The following is a 10,439-nucleotide window of genomic DNA, read 5'->3' as shown; positions in this document are numbered from 1 at the left end:
AAGTCTTCAATTTCGAAGAATTATCCAACAGTTTACAATCTACTGATGCATATTATTTAAATATATATTTTCTTGCGTCATTTACAACTATTTTTGATGGCCCTTACCTTCTATCACATGTATCAAACTTAAGCTAATAATATATCAAATTAAAACTCGATATTATATCTATGTTTGAGATGTTTTAAGAACAAAATAATCATATACTTGAGTTGTTGTTAGATATACATAGGATAAGATAAAATATAATTTATAATGTCTTAATGTTGTGCTTTAATATAATTTTAGTATAATTCTTTAGTGTATAAGTTATAGACTGCAAACCTATAGACCTACAAATATTTTGGGTCTTGGACTACTTATAATATGAGCGTATGAAATCTACTTAGTCTCTAAATTGGTCATGTCAATCCTGATTTACAGCTCAACTAGCGAGTCACAACTTTAGACACCATGTCAGAATTAGTCTTGTAACATATAATATAGCCTTGGTATAGCGTATTATCTTATGTATCTAAAAACAAATTAATAAAGCACAACATTAATTTGATTTTGGTTGTATCTAAGCATAGCCATTCATCTTTAATAAGCGTAGCAATTGTAGATACATTAGTGATATAGCCTTATTGATGCTTAGGTGAACCAATTTTAACAAAAAGATGAGGTAGGCCTTCACATATGACTCTAAATCTAATTTTGGACCATATTTTTAAATCGGTGCAATTTTTTAAAATCTGTGCTAGAGCAGTCCTCGTATTTGTTTCTTGGATAGTAATGTCTTGTCTCTTCAACACGAATTTTTAAATGTTCCACAATAGTATCAACGAGAATCTCATTCTCTTATCCTAATATCTGCAATTCAATTTCAACAAGAATAAAAATAAACCATCAATGAATGGTTGGAGTAAAATTACAAGAGATACCGACATCTCATCACAGGAAGTCGAGTTGGGCCTGACTCAATTAACTATCTTATTTCGGTTAGCCCTTCTTTTCTTATTTATGTTGGGCCTATTTTTTTTCCTTCTCTCAAGCCCATTTTTAGTGATTATTGAATGATGACAAATATTGCACAAACTTAAATGACATTGTATCTTTCTTGTAAGGTGTATTTTGTTTATTAAATAATTCAATTTTAACAAATCAATCAATACTTAATTGTTTAACAAAAATGATATTCATCATCGGTCAGCGAACCACTGACGTGAGATATGCTTATGTCCCACTTAGCAAATGAGTCTCATGCTGATAACTAATGTTTATCAGTTCTAACTAATGTTTATCAGTTCTAACTAATGTTTATCAGTTCTAACTATTTTTCCCTCGCTTAGACTAAGATCTTTTAAGCATAAAATGCAAATGAGTTTTAATATATATTTGTACTCTTGTATATAATGTGCATATATTTATAACATTAACCATTACAAACCGAATTTGCACTTTTTGCCTATTTTAAATTGCATCAAGTTGAATAGTTACCAGTGCCGCTATTTAAAAGTTCAATAGTTCATAAGCTAATACAATCATGCATACTTAGATTCACTTGCTACTTAAGCTTTGAAACTTAACAAGATATTTGATAAGAATTCTATTTGATTATCTTATATATTAACTCCACTAAACAGTGCTGTAAATTGATTATTACTATAAAAAAACAACCAATTATTTTATTATTGAAAATTATTATTATTAATATTATTATTTGGTTAAAAGAAGTCGCTAAGCTTAGGCAATTGTTGGGACAAAATATTTCGCGAGATACATTCACATTTGTCACTTTTTTTTTTTTTTGGATAAAAATTCACAATTGTCACTTAAAAAATAAAGAAAAAGAAAAATAAAAATAAGACGAGACCTTGAATGAGAGAGCGAGGAGAGAGAGAGAGAGAAAGAGCGATCGAAGCTTTACACAGAGCAAAGAAATATATAGAGCTTGTTATTATCACCAAAAGAATGTACTAAGAATTCACAGCAAAGAAGAAAACCCCAAAAGACAGACAATACACACAGAGCTACGAAGCCAATAGGTGTTTGGAGAGGAAAAAAATTAAAGAGAAAAACTTCGAAAGCCCAAACCGACTCGTGTCACTTCGGTTCGATTTCGCTGCAATTCGAACGGTTCGTCGAGGTCAGAGCTCAATCAATCTTTGAATAATCACACTTATCGAAGCTATTTCCCTTTTTCAGGTTTTTATTTGATTTTTTTTTTTGGCGCTTCACTGCTCAGTTTTGTGTGTGTGTTTTTTTGTGTAATTCGAACTCTGCTTCGCGGGCTTGAATTCGCTGGAACTCTTAGATCTCATTCCCTGAGCTTTTCGAATTATCTTGTATTGGAAAAAATCTTTTGAATTTCGTGCTAGTAGATTGAAAGATAAATAAACGGTCGTGTTTTTTGATTGGTTCTTCGGTTTGGTGTGAAAAAAATTGCAGCTTTTAGCGGAGGAGCGCGGTGGTTCGGAAGCCCGAATTGGCGGTAATTTGGAGCTTTAGGGTTTCGAAATCTCGAAGTTGCTGATTAATTGAGCTCGAGCTTGGTGTTGTATTGGCGGGTTTTAGTGAATTCCGTACGGGTTTGATCTCTAGGGTTTTGGTCGCCGGAGGATGAGATTTGGGGCTACATTGTGCATTTCTTTGCGCGGGAGATTTCAGGGCTTTATGGGAACAGCGATTAGTGCAATCCAGCTGGATAGGTTAGGGTTTTGGGGCTTCTTTTGATTTGGTGAACCATGTCCTCGTCTGTTAGTTGGAATAAGCAGAGTTTTGGGAGTTAATTTGGGAGCAAAGTATGTCTGGGGTTATCTGGGAGCAGAAACAACTGTAATTTGGTTTCGAATTGGGGATAGGCTAGCTGGGTATCTAATTTAAGTTGATATTTATCTGTTTTCGTGGATGGTGTTTGAGTCCGATCACTGAGAATGCAGCCTCAGCCGTGCTCGAGAATCGATTTGGCCGAGCTCAAAGCTCAGATAGTGAAGAGGATCGGCGCCGAGAGGTCGAAGAGGTATTTCAAATTGCTGAACATGCTGCTGAGTCAGAAGCTGAGCAAGAAAGAATTCGACAATCGGTGTTTCAACAGTCTCCTCGGCTGCGAGAATGTTGCGCTGCACAACCAGTTCGTCCGCTCGATCTTGAAGAACGCGTGCCAGGCCAAGACCCCGCCGCCCGTTCACCTGCCCGCCGCCCCGCCAAAGCTTGCCCCGCACCCTCAGAACAGCAGAGAAGCCGGGGCCGTGTGGTCCAACGGCGTTCTTCCGAGCTCGCCCAAAAAGGGCCGCTCGGTGATACGCGAACGCAAGCTCAAGGACCGGCCGAGCCCTCTCGGCCCCAACGGGAAGGTCGACCACTTTCCGAGCTCGATGGGCTCCGAAGATAACATCAACAACGCGGAGAACGGTGAAGCCACTCCGCCGTGCGACTACCAGAGGCCGCTCGAGAGAGAGCCCGCGGTCGCTCGCTCCTCTGCGGATGAAGACCCATCGTTGAGTTTCTCCCGAAGCCCGCTGCTCGCTCCGCTCGGGATCCCGTTCTGCTCGGCGAGCGTGGGCGGGTCCCGCAAGGCCGTGGTGCCGTCGGCGGTCGGAGGAGGAGAGGTCGCCGGATTCTATGACTCCGGCATGTTGTCGGACACGGAGAGCCTGAGGAAACGGATGGAGCAGATCGCCGCGGCGCAGGGTCTCGGGGGCGTTTCCGTGGAATGTGCCAACACGATGAACACCATGTTGGACCTTTACCTGAAACGGCTCATCAGGTCTTGTGTCGATCTGGCGGGCGCTCGGAACGACCCGAGGAAACAGCACGCTCAGAAGCAGATTCAGAATCAGATTCAGGGCGGCAAGGTCGTCAATGGCATGTGGCCGAGTAATCACATGCACATGAACATGCACGGTGGTAACTCGTCGTCAGAGTCGGCGCAGAGCTCGATATCCTTGCTCGATTTCAAGGCCGCCATGGAGTTGAATCCGCAGCAGCTTGGCGACGACTGGCCTCTGCTTCTCGAGAAGATTTCTATGCATTCGTTCGAGGAATGAGGCTTTTGAAGAAGAAGAAGAAAAAAAAAACGATTTGTTTCTTCAGAGCCGTGGTTTTAGGTCTTAGTCCGACGCTCTTTTCTTCTGGTTAGAATGACCTGGCATCGAGGTCTCTCTATTGTCACTGCCAGGTGGGACCGGACAAAAACCCAATTGGATAAAACTTCTGGCTGACGTGTCCCCGTTTGCTCATCCCAAGTCAGCTTGATCGGAATTCTTTAGCTCCAAGCAATACGTGAGTGATCCGAATCGGACACTCGTGTCACTGCTTCGGATCTCGAGCCAATAGAGAGGAAAGCGGAAGTTTTGCGGGGACACTGCTGCGTAACTCGGTCGGAAGGTCAAAAATCAACCAATGCAAGAGCTTCAGTGTTGCTGTATGTATTTCTAGATTCTGATAATTAATTGATATTTCAGTAGCAATAACACCACATTAACAACAACCGTTGAGAGATTTCTTTATTGTATGATTCCTCTATTTCCACTGAATAATGAGATATCCCACTGCTAAAAGTATCATATGATCTCATATTTTTTTCCTTCTCAATTAAATTTGTAACCTTATTGCTTGTTTTATGTGATTTTTTTTCAGCATATTGTCTCTTTTGATGTAGCTTTGTGAAACAACTTTTTTTTTTTTTTTTTTTTTGCAACTTTGCATTTAAACTTAAGTTTGTGTCACATCTAATCTGACTCAGATGCCTAAGTTTAATAAGGTTTGGAAATATCAACGATGCCAACCAACAGTTCAACCAGCTTAATGAACCAGTGCTTGATAATTGGGGTTTGGAAGAAAGAAAAAAACAAGGCCAGAAAGAGAAGAATAATCTTCAAAATCCTGGTGGGAATATAGGCCAAGAGGATTGTAACCAAGAAAGGATACTATACTTATTCAAAGTTCAAACTTTTGAAGAGTTTTCTAGTATACTACTTGAAGTTGGATGTTTGCTTCTTTTTCTTCATAACTACCGAATCTCAGACATCAAGTCCTTTCGCTGCATTGAAACCAACGCTGTGTAGGTTTTGGAGTACTGATAAGTGTTCTGTTTTTTTTTTTTTTTTTTTTTTTTTTTTTTTTTTTTACTGTTTTTGGTAAAGCAGAGTCTGTTACAAGTCCCATTTTTCTCATAGATTATGGTAGAATGATATCTGTGTAAATGTTTCTTTAATATACTATTCTCGATTGTTAAAGATGGGTGTTTTAAAAGCCATGAGAGTAAAAAAAGCTGCAATTTTTCCTGGATAAACTAGTTACGCAACAGACTCTGATGCTTCATATTAATTTCATTGCCATGGGGTTCTATTTGCCTGATTTACATGCTATTACTAGAAGTAAATACCCTGATTCCACAAGGCTACATATTTTGGTCGGAAAGTGTGGCGGAGTGAATCATGGTTTAGCGTCTATAAAAGGTTACATCTTCACTGCAAGGAAAAGACTATTATGTAGTTGATTGAAAATACTGTGAAGATACGGTATCGCTGATCGGTGCAGTGTCTTCATTTCTGTGTTGTCATATTTATCATGGTGTCTTTATCATTAGTCTAATACGCCGTGAAGCAAAATTCTCTACTTGAAATGAAACATTCTCCAGATAAAAGTTTGTTAATCTGTTTGAAGTTCTTGCCATATTTGCTTGATCACATCTCATCTCATCTCATCTCATCCCTGTATTAGTCGGTTGTTGTCTTAACCGTTTGACCAAGTTTTTTACATGTGCATTTCTTTCTTGTACATAACTTTGTTTTGGTTTTATACTCAATTGACGTTGTATGTCTTGTTAATGATGTTATTATCTTTATCTCGAGCTTTTCAAAGGAAAGCGTATCCAGAAATTCATGCAAATCTCTAGTATTCTGGCTTGCAGCTGATAGGCATCTCTTCAACACCCAAAAGAAACACACGAATTAAAATGGTCGCACTCACATTTCTCAAATCTATAGAAAAGGATAAAATAAAAGAAAAATAAAAAAAGTACTTACCTTCCATAGAGCTCTCTTTCTCTTTCATTTTTTTTTCTTAGATGGGACTTTTTACCTGACCAAGACAAATACTTGCAAGCAAAGAAGCTAAAAAAAATCACTGGAAGAACCCCCTAAAATTCATCGAATGTTGGTTGAACAAAACTAAAAAACAAGGCATTTGATGACAGAAGGAAGCCAAAAAAAAAAAAAAAAAAAAAGAAGAAGAAGAAGATGAATATTCACATTTCCATGAATGAATGCAGAATTTGCAGCCATGTGTGCACCAACAGCTTGGGTTTATTAGTTGATGTACCAACAGAATTGATATATGTACAGTGTAAAAAAAAAGAAAGTAAAAAGTAAACTTCCAAAGAGAGAGAGAGAGAGGGAGGCTATGGGGATGTGGGGTCGGCAGCGGGGGACTTGCAAATGGGGCACCAGTTCTTATGACGCAACCACTGCTGAATGCAGTCGGCATGGTATCCGTGGTCGCACCGCAACCCTGCTATTCTGTCCCCTTCCACATACTCTTCCTGCCATTTCCCCAACATTATCATTCATATATAATTACTTCTTCAAACATCCATTCTTTTATATCAAAGAGTTTTGAAAGAATTTGATAACACGGACCTGACAGACACTACATTTGACTTCGTTGCTATCCCCGCTGCCGCTGACACAGGAACCCGTGGACTCGTACACACTTTTCGTAAGGCATTCCGAAAGCGCGTCTTCTGAGAGTGCCGTGCTCACGTTTCCCATCCGCTCTTCAAGGGCTAGTAATTCCTGTCCCGGTTACAGTTAAAAAAAAAAAAAGAGTAAGATTCATAGAGATGAAAACACTTTTATGCACAACTCAAAAATGCCTCTGTATGGTGAAAACAGACCTCGTATGACATGTTATCGATATCGAGTCTCATGTCTCGGTGCTGATCGTACAAATTCAGGCCGTGCGGGAACAGGTTGGTCTCTAGGGCAAGTAATTGCTGCAAAGTTGGAGATAACAGAAACGTTTACAAGTGGTATGACGAAATCAATGATAAATCTACGAGCATGTATAACATAACTACCTCAAACGACAGCTCTTCATCGTTTTCAATCCTCTCAAGTGCCAGCAACACCTGCAAATCAAACGGACGAGCCCCATAACGGGATAAGTTTTTCAGAAACTAGGTCGTAAACCATTAATGTGAAGCTTGAGTCTTTTTATGAGACAACAAACCTCTGCGATCCCGTCAATGTTGAACCTCCGTAAACCATCTCGATTACCTAATGATCGACTAAACCCTTGTGACATACCGGAAGTGAAAGCGCCACGTATATTCTCGCCAATCATAGCTGATCTACCACGAGAGGTTGGATGAACCAATGGGGATTCCTCAGAGGATAAGTGGGATGAACTGGTCGAACTTGTGCCGATCGATAAAGCAGGATAAGATCGCTGTGAGATAGTCCTAGAGGATCGGCTTCCACTCCCTTGATCAGAAATCCTTGCCCTTGTTTGGCTTACGATCGGTCTCTGAGGCCTGACTGATGGAACATCGTTGTGCCTAGTAGGAGGCATATATCTACTTCTTCTTGAATCAGAAATTGAGAGGCTGTTAGAACTTGGGTTCTGCTCCGTCGACGCTGACCCATTGATCTTCTTCCCTCTGGTAGCGGAACTGCTCTCCCCTAACGAATTTCTCTTTCTTGCCGTCTCATTCCTTCGACCGAAACTTGAACCCGACGATGAACAGTTCGATGGGACAATATCAGATATCGAACTGCACCGCATGTTCTTCAAACCATACCTCGCTGTACTGGCATTTGCTTTCGCACTCGTGCTTGTCGATCCCGCTTCTGACGATGAAGACGGCCTCGCTAAATTAGCCCGGCTGGCTAATCCATTTCTCTGGTTCAAAGTCCTATGAGGTCTCGTGTTCGATGCTACACTAGAGCTTCCCACGTCCATCGATGAAACCCCGCTAGACTCCGCGTTTCTCGATTCACGTACTAACGGTCTCTGAATCTTCCCCGGAGGGGAAACACGTTCCGAAGGTTCTGGATCATCCTGGAGACTACTTGTTTCGGATGAATCCGATTCTAAATGAGAAGACAATTTCCTGCGAGGTAGAGCGGTTGACTTTCGTGGGCTATTCACTACTGTGGACGTCCTAGAGGAGCTTCCGATTATCGTTGTCTTTCCGCCGCATGAAGGGCGCACCGAAGCCCTCAGAGGTTTGGGTTTTCCGGTTTGGGCAATCACAGCAGAATTTGATCGCCCGCTGCATCCAGTTCTGCTGCAGATTTGAGAATTGATCTCTCTATTGCTCCGAGTTTCTCTCAACACAAGATTAGATGGCTTTCTAGAGACAACGAGCCCATCTCCCGCTCGTTTACCCGAATATACGTCCATGTAGAAACTTAAACTCTATTTGATCTACAGGAAAGATGATAAAAAGGATCGTCGTTATTATTGATATATATTATGAATCTAAAATCAACATATTATTCCTTTTTAACGACTAGATTAAAAAATGAAAGCAAAGCGCATCATATCGTTTAACACAAAAAAACAAAAACATATGGAGTAGAAAACATCAGAATGAATTTAGGTAATAATTATTTCCAAACCTGTATCATATACGTGGAACGTCGAGCACTTATAATATTTAATGCTATGCGAAAAATGGATAGGGTGACAATAACACAACCATGAAACAATATTAGGCAACAAAAGATCACATTTTTCTCAAGGATTTGACAGCTAGAAGAGCTTGGATCAATCACCAACATTACAACTTTGGCACAAAGCTGTAAATCATAAGTTTTATCAGGAGGCCAAGAGCAATTAACTTGTGATCTTCCCAAAAATCTTTACAAAAAACAATAAAAGGGGGGCCGAAACTCAGAACATTGAAAGTTCATAGTTGGGACAAAGAAAGTTATATCCACGGAAATAACATAAAATAAACAAATAACGTACAAAAGACAGTGATAATATGCACCTATAGAATCTTCTCTAAGAAGAAAAATGGATGGAAATCATGGAAACTACTACGAGCAAACAACAACGTACTAATACAGAATCCGTGAAATTTATTTCTCTCATATATGTTCTAATAACAAGCTCCTCAGGCACTTTTCAACAAAAGTGAATACAGGATCAATAAAGAATACACACAGGTTTCACAATAAAATCATCAATTTGTAAAATAGCTTGCGAATTAAGCTTAAAATCAGCCAATTGTTTGATTCAGAAACACGTTTCTCTTCGACTCAAGCTCGTAAATATTATTTCCAGGCATCAAAACTGTTCTGATACCAACATCAACGAGCACATAGAGTTTAATCGAAGAGTTTATAACATGAAGAGAAAAAATAAAATCCAACTTGGATAAATCTAACCTCAATCCAATAAGCAAAAACCAGTCTTGGACAGATAAGATACAATCACATACGAAGATCAACCATGAACAAAACGAGTCTTATGTAACAGAAGAGAAACGGACAACAATCACATGAAAGGTAACAAAACAGCCCTTGTATTGTGAGTCTATTGGTGAAAGCTGTGAGCCAAAGAGAAGCCAATACGTTGATCACTAATTAATTATAATATACGAGAAACGAACAAAAGGAAGAGAGGAAAAAGAGGAACCAGATGGCTTGAAGACCATGTTGGGTTCCACAAAAATTGCATTGAAAGCTCTGGTTGAACTATTCTCAACTCAACAATCGTCCTTACTTTCTATATTTACCAAACAACAACAACAACAAAAAATGACTTTTTCTCACCCGAAATTCAAGGATTTTCAGGGCAATAAGAGTCCTATAAAATTAAATATATGTATATATATATATATATATATATATATACACATAAAAACACTGTTTACCTCGTCCGTGTATGTATAATTGAATTATGAATACGTATACGAATTTTCCACGAAACAAAACAGAGCCTGAATTGTAATACCTAGAATTAATATATATATATATATATATCAGCTAGTCATCAGAATCAAACAATAAAGACGATTAATTCATCGACACGAAAACAATTCAACCAAAAAAAAAAAAAAAAAATTCCGTACTTAGCTTGAAGGAGATTTTTAAGAGCCAAGAAAACTTCCATAATCGAACCTCTCGTTTTCTTTTACCTTTTTTTTTATTTTGTTATCTCTTCGTTCTCCGTGTTGCCTTTCTGCTATCGTTCTTCTTCGTTGAATTCGGAGAAAGTTTCTCAGAACTTTTTAGAGAGAGAAAGAGAGTTTTTTCTTTTTTGCTCTGTAGAGAGAGAAAAACGTAGAGAACCAAAAGCCATACGTGTGTGTGAATGGTATGAATGATCCAAGGCTTTGCGAAAACTCATTTTATTTATTATTAAATAACTAATTTATTTATTTTTTTACTTTCAGTTATTTATCTTTACGTTCCTGCTGATCTCGTTTATTTATTAGTATT

The 10,439-nt window shown here is 38.9% G+C and overlaps 2 protein-coding genes across 3 annotated transcripts; one reads left to right on the top strand and one right to left on the bottom strand.

Annotated features, from left to right (window-relative positions):
* The first annotated feature begins 1,805 nt into the window (after positions 1-1,805).
* Positions 1,806-6,352, top strand: LOC149390957 (transcriptional regulator of RNA polII, SAGA, subunit). 2 transcript variants are annotated; one of them, XR_016300078.1, is made up of 3 exons: positions 1,806-2,128; positions 2,431-4,405; positions 4,727-6,352. XR_016300078.1 is itself a non-coding variant. In XM_089618874.1 (2 exons), exon 2 carries the CDS (start codon positions 2,916-2,918, stop codon positions 4,026-4,028), a length of 1,113 nt encoding a protein of 370 aa, XP_089475000.1. In that variant the 5' UTR covers positions 1,806-2,128; positions 2,431-2,915; the 3' UTR covers positions 4,029-4,604. The 2 variants fall into 2 exon arrangements, 1 of the variants encoding a protein (XP_089475000.1); XM_089618874.1 differs by lacking the exon at positions 4,727-6,352 and having other exon boundaries at positions 2,431-4,604.
* Positions 6,207-10,329, bottom strand: LOC149390956 (uncharacterized). The gene is made up of 6 exons (XM_089618873.1): positions 10,070-10,329; positions 7,216-8,415; positions 7,064-7,114; positions 6,881-6,979; positions 6,624-6,779; positions 6,207-6,526 (listed from the first exon to the last, which is right to left on the bottom strand). The coding sequence occupies exons 2-6, from the start codon at positions 8,389-8,391 to the stop codon at positions 6,386-6,388; spliced, it is 1,623 nt and encodes a 540-aa protein (XP_089474999.1). The 5' UTR covers positions 8,392-8,415; positions 10,070-10,329; the 3' UTR covers positions 6,207-6,385.
* Positions 10,330-10,439: the final 110 nt, after the last annotated feature.

The sequence above is a fragment of the Urtica dioica genome, chromosome 7 (assembly GCF_054948205.1).
Source record: "Urtica dioica subsp. dioica isolate 48M chromosome 7, U.dioica_male_clone48M_v1_H2, whole genome shotgun sequence".
In the NCBI taxonomy this organism is placed as follows: Eukaryota; Viridiplantae; Streptophyta; class Magnoliopsida; order Rosales; family Urticaceae; genus Urtica; species Urtica dioica.
Note: the sequence above shows the minus strand (reverse complement) of the source record. Positions and strands in the feature narration are given on the sequence as shown.